Here is an 18,333-nt window from a genome sequence, read left to right as displayed (position 1 = left end):
AAACTGAAATTCACTTAACAAATTGTAGTCGCATTGTGCTGTGTTATGTATATACCGATTTGCCATCAATGAAGCCTATGCATATGCTGTGTTGCACATGCTGCTTCGTCTGCCACAGCTATGGCAACTGCCTGGCAAGCTATGAATTTGACAATTTTCAGCATGACATTGTGTTTCCTTCACTACATTCTTCCTGTACAAAAAATTTCAGGTTAGATTTTGACATGTTGGATTGGCAGTTACCTTGTTACTTCTCCATTTTCTACCTCTTTTTCTTTCTAAGAAATATTGAAGTTCATTTCCTTTGTGTGGCCCTTATATATATTTCTTCCACCTGTCTGCTTTCTCTTCTTTGCTTAGTGAGGGCTTGCCACCTGAGCTCTTGATAGTCATACAGAAATCCTTTATAATACACGAAATACTGAATTTAACTGATGACAAGAGAAAATGTAGAAATGCTGCAAATGAAACATCCAATGGGAAATACAGAAATCTTAAATATGTCTGGTGGAAAGTGCAAAATGGCTAAGCAGATATGGCTAGAGGAAAAATGCAAGGCTGCTGAAGCATTTGTGAGTAGCGGAAAGATAGATGCCACCTATAGAAAATTTAAAAAGACTTTTGGAGAAAAGAGAAGCAGCTGTATGAATATCAAGAGATCAGATGGCAGACTCTGCCCAAGCATAGAAGAGAGAAGAGGAAGTACCTTAAGGTATAACATGTCATTCATAGAGTGAGATGTTCCATATCCTTGATATCCATTGGCCAACGAAAGAAAAAACTGAAAGGGCTGACCTCGGTGAAACTCTGGGTTCTAATGAAATGTAGGAACTTGTGTGTTAATAATGACCCTACAGCCTATCTTAGGAGATAGATTAAAGACTCACAAATCTATATTTGTAGACTCGAAGAAAGCTTCTGCCAATGTTGCTCACATTATAGTCTTTGAAAATACAGTGAATTAAAGGTTATTCACAATTTGTATAGGAACCAGACTACAGTCATAAGAGTTGAACAATGTGAAAGGGAAGCAGTGCTAGTGCTTGAAGAGGGAGTGGCACTGTAATAGCCTCTCTGCTGGGTTAATTAATCCAGGTAATTATTGATGAGGTACTGACTCAAATTGGGGTGGAGGAAGTAAATTTATGGCACAACATGACTAGAAGCAGCGATCGATTGATAGGGCTCATTGTGAGGCATCTGGGGATCTTCAGTTTTGTAGTAAAGGAAGTGTGAGACGTAAGGATTTTAGAGGGAGACTAATGCTCGAATACAGTAAGCAGGTTTGAATGGATGTAGGTTGCAACAGTGTGCAGAAATGAAGGGAACAGACTAGTGTAGAAAGCTGCATCATAAACTAGGACGACAACATCAACAACAACAACAGCAGCAGCAACATATTCAAAGGGAGAGTGGCCTTAACAACAACATGGATTTGGTGATGATTCCCATCCCCTGGAAAATAACATAAAAATATTTGAGGAACATAGGACTTTCAAGTCTGGTAACACATGCAGCTAATATTCTACTGAGAATGGTGAATAGAAGAATGTATAGCTAGCTTAAACAGTATCATGGGAGGAAGGCAGTACAATTTCATGCGAGGGGTAGGCGCGAGAGATGATATAGGCATACTGTGAGTTGCAGGACTTGGTACAGTGAAAATAATGTGAGGAATAATGCTATTTTTATTGATTTAGAAAAAAAAGCTTTTGATAGTTTGGGGTGTAATAGACTGATGATTGTATCTAGAAAACTCAGTGTCAACTACAGAAGAAAATAGGTTAAGGAGTTTTACCTTCAGCTAAAAAACGGAATCAGAGTAGGTGGAGAACCACCAGAGGAAATAGGAATAGAAAGAATGTTGTGTTTCACCTTTCTGTTTGTGGCATCTACATGGTAGAAATGATACGAGAGTGTATGAATGAAGCAAGAGAGATGGGAGTAGGAGAGAAAAGGATGGAACGTATACACTAGCTGATGACACAGTGGTGCTGGCTAAGTGGAAGAATTAAATAGCAAATTCGAAGAATCTGAAATGAAATAAAGTAAAAAATAAAGACCAAAAGCTTGAGACTCCATTGTTGTGCTGATTCCAGCAAGGCATTTGAAGGAATAGCGAGAGAGAGAGAGAGAGAGAGAGAGAGAGAGAGAGAGAGAGAGAGAATGAGAATGCTGATGCCAGTTAACAGATAGTGTCAGGGAGTAAAGCAGTAAATATGTGGAACCAAAGAGAAAAACACAAGGCAGGGAGAGGGGTCCATGAACTGTGCCTGGACCCACTGCAAAGCAGAACAACTGCTAATGAAACAAGGGCAAATTGAAGTTGTGGATGATGAAAATTATTTAGGCTGCGAGCCAAGTAATGGAGTCGTGTGGAAACAATGTTTCACTGATTTCCATTTCATAGGTGTCACTTTGACTTCACTTAGAAATAAGGAAACTTGTTGAAATGTTCCTCGGGAGACCATCGTGACTTAGTTGATAATCCAAAACGATTTCACAATTGAAATTTGCCAAGAAAGCCTGTGTTCTCATGTAGCATCAGGGCTAATATAAATATTGTCTATAGTTACACTGAATTAAATACACATGTAACTTTTTTAAAGGCAAATAGAATGAATTTTGAAATTTAATTGGTTTTCAGTTACTGCAGATTCTGTCATTAAATAGATCCAGTTGGTGGTAAGACAGATGCCAGACAAAATTCATTGAAAGGATTCTATTACATTGCAGTTGATGGAAGAAAACAGGTTTCTTAAAAAGATCTCATTCAACTGAATACTGAGGTTTTTGTTGTCAATGCGGTGACCTTATTGTGTTGGCTTAATGGAAGGAAAGACTTTAAAAAAACATGGAACTCACGATGGGCTTGATGAGCACAAGAGTATCACAAATGCTCAATAGTTTCCAGTGGTAGATGGTACAAAAAAAAGTTGTGCATCATTTAAAGGATATTATGTTCTGAAAGTGTATATTTTATGATGACTCCAGCTACATACTTCTTCCTCACTCATACATCTCTTACTATGACTGTCACAGCAAAATTAGAGAAATTAATTTTGAAATGCAGGCATACCAACTGTCGTCCTGAAAGAAATTAAGACAGGTTAAAATGAATAATTGTGTAAAGTACCATAGCATTTCAACCAAACATTTTACAATCATTTCGATGTGGCACAGGGGATGATTTTGTTGAAAAAGATACAGCCAAACTCTTTCTTCGTCCTGAACCAGTTTGCGCTGGTGCTCTGCCCCTAATGACTTCGGTGTTGACTGCATGTTAAATCTTAATCTTCCCTTTACCTCTGTATTTGGGAAGAGTGGGGATTAAAATCCTTGTCCAGCCATCCAGATAGACGGTGGTAGCTTCCCCCGTTTTTTGTAAAAAAAAAAAGGCAGTTACCAGGATAGTCTCTTTGAAAAGCACAGACCAAATTTTCTTCTCCCAGCCTTGTTCAGTGTGAGCATCTGATGAATTGAGCTGTCATTCAGTATGTTTAGATGGGGCTTGCGATGCCACTACCCAAATTTACTGTATTATTATTAGACCATGCGACATCGAACTTCCGGAAAGCGGCTCTCGTGTGTAAGAGGTTTGAATAGACACCAACTACTACACGGAATTTTTGGAATAAATAATGATAATGGCGCGTAACAAACTTATTTTTACGTTTATATTTGATTATTAGTAGCACTGATAATCTCTTTGAAGTGACTGAACAGGGAGCACTTAATTCTGTATGTTTGATATTGCCTAGCAGGAGGACATTATTCATTTAAAACAATACCACAGCCTTAAATTGTTTCAGAATACATAAACACACATGATAAACACTTGAACTTGTTTTAGGTTAATGTAAACTACACAAATTGTAATTACTGAATTTAATGTTATTGAGCTTGCATTGTGCTGAAGGCACTATGTGTACTGTGGCGGCAACAATTTCCTTGAACACTTAATTAAAGAACAATACAGATCTGCTTGTCAGTATACACTACTGGCCATTAAAATTGCTACACCACGAAGATGACATGCTACAGACGCAAAAATTAACTGACAGGAAGAAGATGCTGTGATATGTAAATGATTAGCTTTTCAGAGCATTCACACAAGGTTGGCACCGGTGGCGACATCTACAACGTGCTGACATGAGGAAACTTTCCAACCGATTTCTCGTACACAAACAGTAGTTGACCGGCGTTGCCGGGTGAAACGTTGTTGTGTTGCCTCGTGTAAGGAGGAGAAATGCGTACCATCACGTTTCCGACTTTGATAAAGGTCGGATTGTAGCCTATCGTGATTGCGGTTTATCGTATCGCGACATTGCTGCTCACGTTGGTCAAGATCCAATGACTGTTAACAGAATATGGGATTGGTGGGTTCAGGAGGGTAATACGGAGTGCCATGCTGGATCCCAACGGCCTCATATCACTAGCAGTCAAGATGACAGGCATCTTATCCACATGGCTGTAACGGATCGTGCAGCCACGTCTCGATCCCAGAGTCAACAGATGGGCATGTTTGCAGGACAACAACCATCTGCACGAACAGTTTCAACGACGTTTGCAGCAGCATGGACTATCAGCTCGGAGACTGTGGCTGCGGTTACCCTTGATGCTGCATCACATACAGGAGCGCCTGCAATGGTGTACTCTACGACGAACCTGGGTGCATGAATGGCAAAACGTCATTTTTTCGGATGAATCCAGGTTCTGTTTACGGCATCACGATGGCCGCATCCGTGTTTGGTGACATCGCGGTGAACGCACATTGGAAGCGTGTATTCGTCGTCGCCATACTGGCATATCACCTGACCTGATGTTATGGGGTGCCATTGGTTACACGTCTCGGTCACCTTTTGTTCGCATTGACGGCACTTTGAACAGTGGACGTTACATTTCAGATGTGTTAAGACCCGTGGCTCTACCCTTCATTCGATCCATGCGAAACCCTACATTTCAGCAGGATAATGCACGACCGCATGTTGCAGGTCCTGTACGGGCCTTTCTGGATACAGAAAATGTTCGACTGCTGCCCTGCCCAGCACAGTCTCCAGATCTCTCACCAATTGAAAACGCCTGGTCAATGGTGGCCGAGCAACTGGCTCATCACAATACGCCAATCACTACTCTTGATGAACTGTGGTATCATGTTGAAGCCGCATGGGCAGCTGTACCTGTGCATGCCATCCAAGCTCTGTTTGTCTCAATGCCCAGGTGTATCAAGGCCATTATTACGGCCAGAGGTAGTTGTTCTAGGTACTGATTTCTCAGGATCTATGCACCCAAATATTGTACTAGAACTGACATGTGATTACATTTTCACGCAATATTTGTTCAATGAATACCCATTTATCATCTGCATTTCTTCTTGGTGTATCAATTTTAATGGCCAGTAGTGTAGTTACTGAAAACACTAATTGAGAATCATCTTGCTCGGACGGAACGGAGTAATTTTTGACCATGGCAATGTACTGAAAAGTCACCACATCGATCTGGATAGTAATTAAGGTTGCACAGTACCTGGCACCTTCCATCTGTTGCATGAAGCGGCGTCTGCTGGCAATTTTGGCGTTAATTCAGACCATTTTCTCTTGTAATATAACTACGCCGATACTCGTGCACCATAGCTTTTCAGTGATGTTGCAGCACATAGAAATCACTGGATATGGGGTAATAATGAGCTATTTCCTTTAAATAATTGATTACACTCAGGAAATGCAATTTAAACCACAAAATTATTATTGCCTTCAAACTTTACACACTGTAGAGAACTTGGTTTGACTATTACACTAACTGATTCACAAAATATAAATGTACTGGTAATGGCGTCGGTATAACAACCACTGTTCATAATAATAATCTTGTAAGATAACTTCTAGTTCATTGATACCGAAGTGAGCTCACCAATGGACCTCATCAGTTGTTGAGATCACAATATGCCATTGCATGCGGCTACTGGTCCCTTCACACCTCGCTGTTGGCACAAGCAACTCATCGCAATTAACACAGCATTGCACCATGCACTGCCGTGTACCTCAGAGCCAGAATCTGTACTATTTTGCCGCTCACAGCCCATCTCCGTCGAAATACCGTGTCTTAGAAGCCTTAGTGGCCATTTAACTTGTAGCCATACGATAAACGAAGTCCATATCTCTTTTCAGCTCATTTGTAAATGGCCTGTTAGCAACGTTACCATAGCACACACTGGCATTCCCTTTTACGCCACTTACCACTTGTTCTGCCTCAGAGCTATGGCAACTTACTTCTGCCGGCAATATTACGCGCCAACCTTTACACTGTTCTCATTCTCGGGGATTCTCCCCACACCTAAACATCATTTTACATTACGCCAAGTTCTCTATTTACAATTAAACATACCATAGCATTACAATATTCAATTACAGTCATTTTCATATATTAAAGTAATATTACATTTATATTTTTACTACACGTAACAATATTATTTAGTTTAATTCCTTTGTTATTTCTCTGTCAGAGTGCAGCACAAGCCAGACACTGTCTCCTGCATAGCGTTCTTTAATTTAGCTGCCACCGGGTGGAAGCACTTCCACTTTGCCTTCGATTCTGGCCCACAGATGGCATAAGCGTCCACTTTCTCTACCGTTGCGCCTTGACTATGCCTGGCATTCACTATACGGCACGTTGTCACATTACAGGCTCCTGAAAGCAAATTTTGTAAACCAGTTTCCCAATAGCCCTTCTGGTGGCTCCCATAAACACTCCAGTATCGTTCTAGAAATGTGGCTCTAGCGACCAGATTTCCACTTTCACAGTAAATTTTCGTTCCCATGTAAATGCACAGCTGCTTTTGAAACATGCTTGCATTTTCAAGTTACATCTTGTTTTTAAAAATTTACAAATTTTTGGCTAATCTGGATGAAGTTATTTATTTTCCATAAAAAGAGGAGTAGAAATATTAGACTGAGCATGCTCACGTGTACCTCTAATATTTAATGCAAGGGAAATAACCGTTGTGCTGACTGTTGTTGTTGTGGTCTTCAGTCCTGAGACTGGTTTGATGCAGCTCTCCATGCTACTCTATCCTGTGCAAGCTTCTTCATCTCCCAGTACCTACTGCAACCTACATCCTTCTGAATCTGCTTAGTGTACTGATCTCTTGGTCTCCCTCTACGATTTTTACCCTCCACGCTGCCCTCCAATGCTAAATTTGTGATCCCTTGATGCCTCAAAACATGTCCTACCAACCGATCCCTTCTTCTAGTCAAGTTGTGCCACAAACTTCTCTTCTCCCCAATCCTGTTCAATACCTCCTCATTAGTTACGTGATCTACCCACCTTATCTTCAGCACTCTTCTGTAGCACCACATTTCGAAAGCTTCTATACTCTTCTTGTCCAAACTGGTTATCGTCCATGTTTCACTTCCATACATGGCTACACTCCATACAAATACTTTCAGAAACGACTTCCTGGCATTTAAATCTATACTCGATGTTAACAAATTTCTCTTCTTCAGAAACGATTTCCTTGCCATTGCCAGTCTACATTTTATATCCTCTCTACTTCGACCATCATCAGTTATTTTACTCCCTAAATAGCAAAACTACTTTAAGTGTCTCATTTCCTAATCTAATCCCCTCAGCATCACCCGATTTAATTTGACTACATTCCATTATCCTCGTTTTGCTTTTGTTGATGTTCATCTTATATCCTCCTTTCAAGACACTGTCCATTCCGTTCAACTGCTCTTCCAAGTCCTTTGCTGTCTCTGACAGAATTACAATGTCATCGGCGAACCTCAAAGTTTTTATTTCTTCTCCAAGGATTTTAATACCTACTCCGAATTTTTCTTTTGTTTCCTTTACTGCTTGCTCAATATACAGATTGAATAACATCGGGGAGAGGCTACAACCCTGTCTCACTCCCTTCCCAACCACTGCTTCCCTTTCATGCCCCTCTACTCTTATAACTGCCACCTGCTTTCTGTAAATAGCCTTTCGCTCCCTGTATTTTACTCCTGCCACCTTCAGAATTTGAAAGAGAGTATTCCAGTTAACGTTGTCAAAAGCTTTCTCTAAGTCTACAAATGCTAGAAACGTAGGTTTGCCTTTTCTTAATCTTTCTTCTAAGATAAGTCGTAAGGTTAGTATTGCCTCATGTGTTCCAACATTTCTACGGAATCCAAACTGATCTTCCCCGAGGTCCGCTTCTACCAGTTTTTCCATTTGTCTGTAAAGAATTCGCGTTAGTATTTTGCAGCTGTGACTTATTAAACTGATAGTTCGGTAATTTTCACATCTGTCAACACCTGCTTTCTTTGGTATTGGAATTATTATATTCTTCTTGAAGTCTGTGGGTATTTCGCCTGTCTCATACATCTTGCTCACCAGATTGGTAGAGTTTTGTCATGACTGGCTCTCCCAAGGCCATCAGTAGTTCTAATGGAATGTTGTCTACTCCCGGGGCCTTGTTTCGACTCAGGTCTTTCAGTGCTCTGTCAAACTCTTCACGCAGTATCTTATCTCCCATTTCATCTTCATCTACATCCTCTTCCATTTCCATAATACTGTCCTCAAGTACATCGCCCTTGTATAAACCCTCTATATACTCCTTCCACCTTTCTGCCTTCCCTTCTTTGCTTAGAACTGGGTTGCCATCTGAGCTCTTGATATTCATACAAGTGGTTCTCTTCTCTCCAAAGGTCTCTTTAATTTTCCTGTAGGCAGTATCTATCTTACCCCTAGTGAGACAAGCCTCTACATCCTTACATTTGTCCTCTAGCCATCCCTGCTTAGCCATTTTGCACTTTCTGTCGATCTCATTTTTGAGACGTTTGTATTCCTTTTTGCCTACTTCATTTACTGCGTTTTTATATTTTCTCCTTTCATCAATTAAATTCAATATTTCTTCTGTTACCCAAGGATTTCGATTAGCCCTCGTCTTTTTACCTACTTGATCCTCTGCTGCCTTCACTACTTCATCCCTCAGAGCTACCCATTCTTCTTCTACTGTATTTCTTTCCCCCATTCCTGTCAGTTGTTCCCTTATGCTCTCCCTGAAACTCTCTACAACCTCTGGTTCTTTCAGTTTATCCAGGTCCCATCTCCTTAAATTCCCACCTTTTTGCAGTTTCTTCAGTTTCAATCTGCAGTTCATAACCAATAGATTGTGGTCAGAATCCACATCTGCCCCTGGAAATGTCTTACAATTTAAAACCTGGTTCCTAAATCTCTGTCTTACCATTATATAATCTATCTGATACCTATTAGTATCTCCAGGATTCTTCCAGGTATACAACCTTCTTTTATGATTCTTGAACCAAGTGTTAGCTATGATTAAGTTATGCTCTGTGCAAAATTCTACGAGGCGGCTTCCTCTTTCATTTCTTCCCCCCAATCCATATTCACCTACTATGTTTCCTTCTCTCCCTTTTCCTACTGACGAATTCCAGTCACCCATGACTATTAAATTTTCGTCTCCCTTCACTACCTGAATAATTTCTTTTATCTCGTCATACATTTCATCAATTTCTTCATCATCTGCAGAGCTAGTTGGCATATAAACTTGTACTACTGTAGTAGGCATGGGCTTTGTGTCTATCTTGGCCACAATAATGCGTTCACTATGCTGTTTGTAGTAGCTAACCCGCACTCCTATTTTTTTATTCATTATTAAACCTACTCCTGCATTACCCCTATTTGATTTTGTATTTATAACCCTGTAATCACCTGACCAAAAGTCTTGTTCCTCCTGCCACCGAACTTCACTAATTCCCACTATATCTAACTTTAACCTATCCATTTCCCTTTTTAAATTTTCTAACCTACCGGCCCGATTAAGGGATCTGACATTCCACGCTCCGATCCGTAGAATGCCAGTTTTCTTTCTCCTGACAACGACGTCCTCTTGAGTAGTCCCCGCCCGGAGATCCGAATGGGGGACTATTTTACCTCCGGAATATTTTACCCAAGAGGACGCCATCATCATTTAATCATACAGTAAAGCTGCATGTCCTCGGGAAAAATTACGGCTGTAGTTTCCCCTTGCTTTCAGCCGTTCGCAGTATCAGCACAGCAAGGCCGTTTTGGTTAATGTTACAAGGCCAGATCAGTCAGTCGTCCAGACTGTTGCCCCTGCAACTACTGAAAAGGCTGCTGCCCCTCTTCAGGAACCACATGTTTGTCTGGTCTCTCAACAGATACCCCTCCGTTGTGGTTGCACCTACGGTACGGCTATCTGTATCGCTGAGGCACGCAGGCCTCCCCACCAACGGAAAGGTGTATGGTTCATGGCGGGGTAAGACAGAGACTATGATGAAAAATAGATTTTTATAAGAAAAAAGTGGGGAATAATATGGTGTATTGGAATCCTGAATGAAACCTGCCTGCTTTCAGCAAAAAGTGTTGCATGACTTATGGAATGTGCCTTGTATTTTCAAATTCTGTTTGTAAGTGAACCCAACTATGTTTAATTTTACTGATGTTAATACAAAACTGATCTCATATTTTGTGTTATTACTATAAATTTCAGTGACATGCTGAACTTTATTGTTTTAAGTTTTGTAATGAGATTAATATTAATTTTTCAAATAGTACATAAATATGTTGAAGAAGGAAGGACCAAAGCAGTGGATTTTTGAAGAATACAGAGATATTATGACAATGCATTTTCGTTTTAAAGATAAGGAAATGCCCCAGAACCATGCATCAACAACAGCTCAGAACCTTAATGTAAGTGATCTATTGTACAACGAGTTAAAATGTAATGATAACTAGAAGTTATAGCAAAATCTAACATGAATAAATTACTGTCCCAAGGAATATCCTTTGGAAGAAGTACTCTCTGGACATTATCTGATAACTGAGTGGAAACCTGAGCTTATAAAAATGGTAATGGATTATTTGACACCACAAAACATAAGGTAAATATGTGTGTGTGTGTGGGGGGGGGGGGGTCATAAAAAGTTGATTGTTTTAACATGTTCTGTTTTGATAGGATTGCAGTTGTTGGAAGAAAATTCGAAGAACTGGTAGATCAGACAGAAAAATGGTATGGGACGAAATACAAATTGGAAGAAATTCCTCAGGAAACATTAAAGGTACATATGTTTGCATTCACACTACGTGAAAATTTTGAATGGTTAAGGTGTGATATTCTTTGTAATAATTTTGATTTTTCATCCACAGAGATGGGAAGAAACAAATTTATGTGAAGATCTAAAACTTCCCCCCAAAAATGAATTTATTCCAACTGATTTTGATCTGTTACCTCGTGAAGATAATGTAAGTCATTTTTAAGCATAATACTTGGAACAACAGTCTGAATACTAAAGTCAGAATTCAGCTGTTCAATAAAGACTTTGTTTTGCAGGCACCTGAACATCCTACAATTATCCAGAACACTCCACTGACTAGAGTTTGGTTCAAACAAGATGATGAATTTCTGCTGCCTAAAGCAAACTTGAGTTTTGAATTTGTGAGGTTAGATTCCTGTATTTAGTGTTTAGGTTCATATTGTTGAATCAACACAAAATGATAAACTTTAATGCAGCACATGTTTGATACATTCTAGTAACTTCATCTTTGGTTTGTTATAATCTAGAAGTGTGGAATCATAACTCAGTTGCTTATGTATGAAATTACCTTTGCCAAGTGTTTGTATATCTCTCACTGAATGTTGCTTTTGTTCAAACTAAGAATAAAGGAGGAAGGGAAACTAGAATTTAGCACACAATTGAGGATGAGGAGGAGATTATTTATGGATGGGGAGCACAGGTTAAAACAATTTAGGGAATACATGGGCAATCGAAATCTGGATAGCTGTTTGGGGTGTTGTACCGTGTTCTTTTTGATTGTGACTGAAAAAGCATGTCAGTGGTGTCATTAGAGCTCAGATAGTCCAAGGACATGCTTGGATCAAGGAACAGTCGGAATTGTAGTTGTAAATTGTTGTAGTTGTGCTGGGAAAGTCCCTGAGCTTCAAGCGCTAATAGAAAGCACCGAAGCTGGAATCGTTATAGGTACAGAAAGCTGGCTGAAGCCTGAAATAAGTTCTGCAGAAATTTTTATGAAGTCTCAGACGGTGTTCAGGAAAGATAGATTAGGCAGTACTGGTGGTGGAGTGTGTGTGTCTGTCAGTAGTGGTTTATCTTGTAGTGAAGTCGAAGTAGATACTCCGTGCGAATTAGTATGGGTGGAGGTTATACTTAACAGCCGAACTAAGTTAATAATTGGCTCCTTCTACCGACCCCCAGACTCCAATGATATAGTTGCTGAACAGTTCAGAGAAAATTTGAGTCTCATAACAAATAAATACCCCACTCATACAGTTATAGTTGGTGGGGACTTCAATTTTCCCTCAATATGTTGGCAAAAATACTTGTTCAAAACTGGTGGTAGGCAGAAAACATCTTCCGAGATTGTCCTAAATGCTTTCTCCAAAAATTATTTCGAGCAGTTACTCCACGAAAATGGTTGCGAAAACACACTTGACCTCTTAGCCACAAACAATCCAGAGCTGATAGAGAGCATCATGACTGATACAGGGATTAGTGATCACAAGGTCGTTGTAGCTAGGCTCAATACCGTTTCTTCCAAATCCACCAGAAACAAACGTAAAATAATTTTATTTAAAAAAGCGGATAAAGTGTCAATAGAAGCCTTCCTAAGAGACAATCTCCATTCCTTCCAAACTGACTATGCAATTGTAGACGAGATGTGGCTCAAATTCAAAGATATAGTAGCAACAGCAATTGAGAGATTCATACCTCATAAATTGGTAAGAGATGGAACTGATCCCCCGTGGTACACAAAACAGGTCCAAACGCTGTTGCAGAGGTAACGGAAAAAGCATGCGAAGTTCAGAAGAACGCGAAATCCCGAAGATTGGCTAAAATTTACAGACGCGTGAAATTTGGCACGGACTTCAATGCGAGATGCCTTTAAGAGGTTCCACAACAAAACATTGTCTTGAAATTTGGTAGAAAATCCGAAGAAATTCTGGTCGTATGTAAAGTACACATGCGGCAAGACGCAGTCAATACCTTCGCTGCGCAATGCCGATGGTACTGTTACCGATGACTGTGCCGCTAAAGCGGAGTTATTGAATGCAGTTTTCCGAAATTCCTTCACCAGGGAAGACAAATGGAATATTTCAGAATTTGAAACATGAACAGCTGCTAGCATGAGCTTCTTAGAAGTAGATACCTTAGGGGTTGCGAAGCAACTCAAATAGCTTGATACGGTGCAAGTCTTCAGGTCCAGATTTTATACCGATTAGGTTCCTTTCAGATTACACTGATACAATAGGTCCCTACTTAGCAATCATATACAACCGCTCGCTCACCGATAGATCTGTACCTACAGATTGGAAAATTGCACAGGTCGCACCAGTGTTTAAAAGGGTAGTAGGAGTAATCCATCGAACTACAGACCTATATCATTGACGTCGGTTTGCAGTAGGGTTTTGGAGCATATACTGTATTCAAAGATTATGAATCACCTCGAAGGGAACAATCTATTGATACGTAATCAGCATGGTTTCAGAAAACATCGTTCTTGTGCAACGCAGCTAGCTCTTTATTCGCACGAAGTAATGGCCGCTGTCAACAGGGGATCTCATGTTGATTCCGTATTTCTAGATTTCCGGAAAGCTTTTGACACCGTTCCTCACAAGCGACTTCTAATCAAGCTGCGGGCCTATGGGGTATCGTCTCAGTTGTGCGACTGGATTCATGATTTCCTGTCAGGAAGGTCGCAGTTCGTAGTAATAGACGGCAAATCATCGAGTAAAACTGAAGTGATATCAGGTGTTCCCCAGGGAAGTGTCCTGGGACCTCTGCTGTTCCTGATCTATATAAATGACCTGGGTGACAATCTGAGCAGTTCTCTTAGGTTGTTCGCAGATGATGCTGTAATTTACCATCTAGTAAGGTCATCCGAAGACCAGTATCAGTTGTAAAGCGATTTAGAAAAGATTGTTATATGGTGTGGCAGGTGGCAGTTGACGGTAAATAACGAAAAGTGTGAGGTGATCCACATGAGTTCCAAAAGAAATCTGTTGGAATTCGATTACTCGATAAATAGTACAATTCTCAAGGATGTCAATTCAACTAAGTACCTGGGTGTTAAAATTACGAACAACTTCAGTTGGAAAGACCACATAGATAATATTGTGGGGAAGGTGAGCCAAAGGTTGCATTTCATTGGCAGGACACTTAGAAGATGCAACAAGTCTACTAAAGAGACAGCTTACACTACACGCGTTCGTCCTCGGTTAGAATATTGCTGTGCGGTGTGGGATCCTTATCAGGTGGGATTGAAGGAGGACATCGAAAGAGTGCAAAAAAAGGCAGCTCGTTATGTATTATCATGTAATAGGGGAGAGAGTGTGGCAGATACGATACGCGAATTGGGATGGAAGTCATTAAAGCAAAGACGTTTTTCGTCGCGGTGAGATCTATTTACGAAATTTCAGTCACCAACTTTCTCTTCCGAATGCGAAAATATTGTGTTGAGCCCAACCTACATAGGTAGGAATGATCATCAAAATAAAATAAGAGAAATCAGAGCTCGAACAGAAAGGTTTAGGTGTTCGTTTTTCCCGCACTGTTCGGGAGTGGAATGGTAGAAAGATAGTATGATTGTGGTTCGATGAACCCTCTGCTAAGCACTTAAATGTGAATTGCAGAGTAGTCATGTAGATGTAGGTGTAGGATAGAAAAGACTGGCTGTGTCACTACCAAAGAAACCATTGTGACAGTTGCCACATTACGTTTTAAGGAAACACCAGGATACTTACTATAAGTTGAATAGCCAAATATGTACATAAACCACTATCCTTGTAAATGTCAGTCCAGTTCCTGCACCACTGCACAACGTTATTCAGATTTTCAGATTAAACGTAAATTCCCAAGTAACTGGATGAATGAATTGATTTTTATGTGGGAATGAAATGGCATACCCTGTCAATGAAGACATGTATAGTAAAGCTCTGCAGTGTTTACACAAACTTGAGAGTAAGGGTGGGGGGACATAATGGCCACTATATCTTTTACTGTAATTTTTTGCTTCAGTTGTTCATGTTTTGATGGCTCATACATCTAAGATACTGTTAATATTATCTTCTTAATTTTCATTTAGAATTAAGACCTAATAGTAATGAGACATTCATTTAGCATATTCTAGCAGCCTGCCAGAGAGGTTAGTGAAAACTGATGCATAAACAAAACGTCAGCTGTGTACAATATAAGTGTAGGTTTATGTTCGAAATGAGTGCAGTGATGGATATAATAGTGTGAAATATTGAGAAATGTTTGATTTGTTGTAAATGAACTACTATAGTCCACTAATGAGACAGTGTGGGCCCAGTATGTTGAAGAGCACAGTTAAGCTTGCCATAAAATGTTCAGTGAAGCAGTGAGAAGTGGGAAATAGATCACTCCTTAAAGGCCGATCTTTGAACAAGGCAAGAAGCTATATATTCTACAAAAGATAAAGAGTAACAAGGTGTTTTTTTAATATTACTATGAAAAATTCTGTGTGTATGAATTGTTTTTATTTTATTTATATTAGCTCAATAAAGGATGAATTGAATCCTGACATTTTATCAACAATGTAGTCAGTTTTGTTTGTGAATGTGTCCTAAATAAAGCCAGTTAACATCACTGTCTCTTAATTATGTAAGGAGACAAAACTTCCTGCTTGTCATGTGTCGTTTCTTCAACTATCTGTGGAAAACACAGTTTCAGTTCTGCTTTTACTTTCCATGCCAACCTCCATAGTTAAGAGGTCAACTTGTCTGACTGCTATGTGGAGGATCCAGGTTCAATTCCTGATACTACCAGAAATTTTTCCTTAATTAGAGGACTGAAATGGGTCTACTTGAGTGATAAATAGTGACTATACGGCCATGGAAACTGATATACAGGAGAGAGATGTCGCACTATACTGCAGCAAAATGACACCATTGGCAAAAGTTGACATGGCAGCTCGGTGGCCCAATATGCTAACCTCATATTTTATTTTTCTTTGTGCCTCAGCTTTAACTTTTACCTATTTTCCTATATTAGTTTCCCACGCTATTCGTTGTTCTATTCATTTTGTGTTTTGCCAGTTTGTCTGTTTTTTTCTGAAGAAATTTATTTACGAGAGTCACTCCAAAAGAAATGCACACTTTTTATTATTATTATTCTACGTGTTTGGAAGTTTTACGGTGTGTAGATACATCCTTTAGGAACAACATTTTCGTTTCTCCACATAATTTCCATTCCTCTCAACTGCCTTACACCATTTTAGAACCAGCACCTGTATACCCACACGGTAAAATTCTGGACCAACCTGTTGGAGCCACTGTTTGGCAGCATGCACAAGGGAGTCAAAATCTACAAACCTTGTTCCACAAAAAGAGTCTTTCAGTTCCCCAAAAAGATAATCACATGGAGCCAGGTCAGGACTGTAAGGCCGGTGTTTCAGTGTTGTCCATCCAAGTTTTGTGATCGCTTCCATGGTTTTTTGACTGACATGTGGCTGTGCATTGTCGTGCAACAGCAAAACATCCTGCTTTTGCCAATGTGGTCAAACATGACTCAGTCGAGCTTGAAGTTTCTTCAGTGTCATCACCTATGGATCAGAATTTATGGTGGTTCCACTTGGCATTATGTCCACAAGCAAGAGTCCTTCAGAATCGAAAAAGACCATAGCCATAACTTTTCCAGCAGAAGGTGTGGTTTAGAATATATTTTTTTCTTGGGTGAATTTGCTTGATGCCACTCCATTGATTGCCTCTTCGTCTCTGGTGACAAATGATGGAGCCATGTTTCATCACATGTCACAATTCTTCCAAGAAATTCATCTTCACCATTCTTGTACTGTTCCAAAAGTTCGCTGCATACTGTTTTTCTTGTTTCTTTGTGAGCCGCTGTCAACATCCTGGGAACCCACCTGGCACAAACCTTTTTTAGCGCCAATGCTTTCAGCATTCTGCAAGCACTTCCTTCCCCTATCCCAACGTAGCGTGACAATTCGTTCACTGTGATGTGTCTGTCAGCAGTCACCAATTCGTTAACTCTCTGTACATTGTCTGGAGCATGTGCAGTATGAGGCCTGCCACTGCGAGAACAGTCCTCAATATTGCCGTGCCCGCTTTCATCACATAACCTGCTTGCCCACCAACTAACTGTACTGCGATCGACAGCAGCATCTCCGTACACCTTCTTCAACCTCTTGTGGATGTTTCCCACTGTCTCGTTTTCACAACACAGGAATTCTATGACAGCACGTTGCTTCTAGCGAACGTCAAGTGTAGCAGCGATCTTGAAGACATGCTGTGATGGCGCCACTCGCGGGAACAGGTTGAACTAGGTTTGAAAACAAGTGGGAAGGATGTATTTACATACTGTAAAACTTTCACACATGCAGAATGGAAACTGCATTTTTACTAAAATAGTGTGCATTTCTTTTGGAGTGACCCACGTATATTGGATGTTACAGGAAGTAGTACCTAAAAAGAATTTGAATCAGCTGTAATGAAACTTTAAAATATTATTGTAATTCTTGTTATTAACGCTTTGGCTGCTTTAAGTGGGCCTATACAGTGCTAAACATAAAACGAGCTTCTGTAAATATCTAAAAAAGAAGTGGTTGAGGAATGAACAGAGATAAGAATAGTCGATGTATCTAGGCTTCTTGCTGTCAAAGATTCCCTCATCTGGAATTACAGAGGAAGATAAAAAAGTAAAACGAAATGAAATGTGGAGAAGTTGATACAAAAAGAGCGTCATGCCCCTCAGATTTGTGGGTTGACATCATGGGTGTTTGCTGGGGGTAGGGGGCAGCAGCAAGAGATGGTGATTGCCCTCCTCTCCTCCCCCTGGAATCTACAGTAAAAAGTTTTCATTCACAACACAATTCTCATACATCATGAAGCACCACCATTTCTCAGGGGTATAATAAAGTTTTTTGTGTCACCTATGAAATTTAATTGTTGTGTGGCATGACACCTCTCGAAACTGACTAACTCATTTATATGAAATAAATGGCAGTTTTAGAGCGTAAAGTTTTTCCACATCAGTGGCTATGGAAATTGCAATGTGAACAGTATTAATTTTGATATGAAATTCTTGTGATTGTTTCCAAATAAACTATTTATACAAAGGGAAAACGTCCTCAATCTGAAGATTGGTTTAAACACTGCAGTGCTTTACTAGGTCCTGTCCTATTTGAGATGGTATCCCTTCATCTTCCTTTGACCTTTGCTCTAACTTATCCAGCAAGTTGCTGGAGAGACCTGCGTTTTACTGTGGACCATGAAGTATTGTGCATCTTGTCATTCTTCACATATGAAAACCG

At 40.0% G+C, this 18,333-nt stretch overlaps 1 protein-coding gene across 1 annotated transcript in view; it reads left to right on the top strand.

The window, feature by feature from the left end:
* Window positions 1–18,333, top strand: part of LOC124802438 (insulin-degrading enzyme) — a 202,126-nt gene that overhangs the window by 107,528 nt on the left and 76,265 nt on the right. The window contains 5 exon segments of the mRNA XM_047263222.1: window positions 10,579–10,716; window positions 10,804–10,907; window positions 10,982–11,084; window positions 11,173–11,268; window positions 11,357–11,466. Of these exon segments, the coding sequence (XP_047119178.1) occupies window positions 10,579–10,716; window positions 10,804–10,907; window positions 10,982–11,084; window positions 11,173–11,268; window positions 11,357–11,466 (551 nt within the window).

This window comes from Schistocerca piceifrons, chromosome 6 (genome assembly GCF_021461385.2).
Source record: "Schistocerca piceifrons isolate TAMUIC-IGC-003096 chromosome 6, iqSchPice1.1, whole genome shotgun sequence".
Lineage (NCBI taxonomy): Eukaryota > Metazoa > Arthropoda > Insecta > Orthoptera > Acrididae > Schistocerca > Schistocerca piceifrons.
Note: the sequence above shows the minus strand (reverse complement) of the source record. Positions and strands in the feature narration are given on the sequence as shown.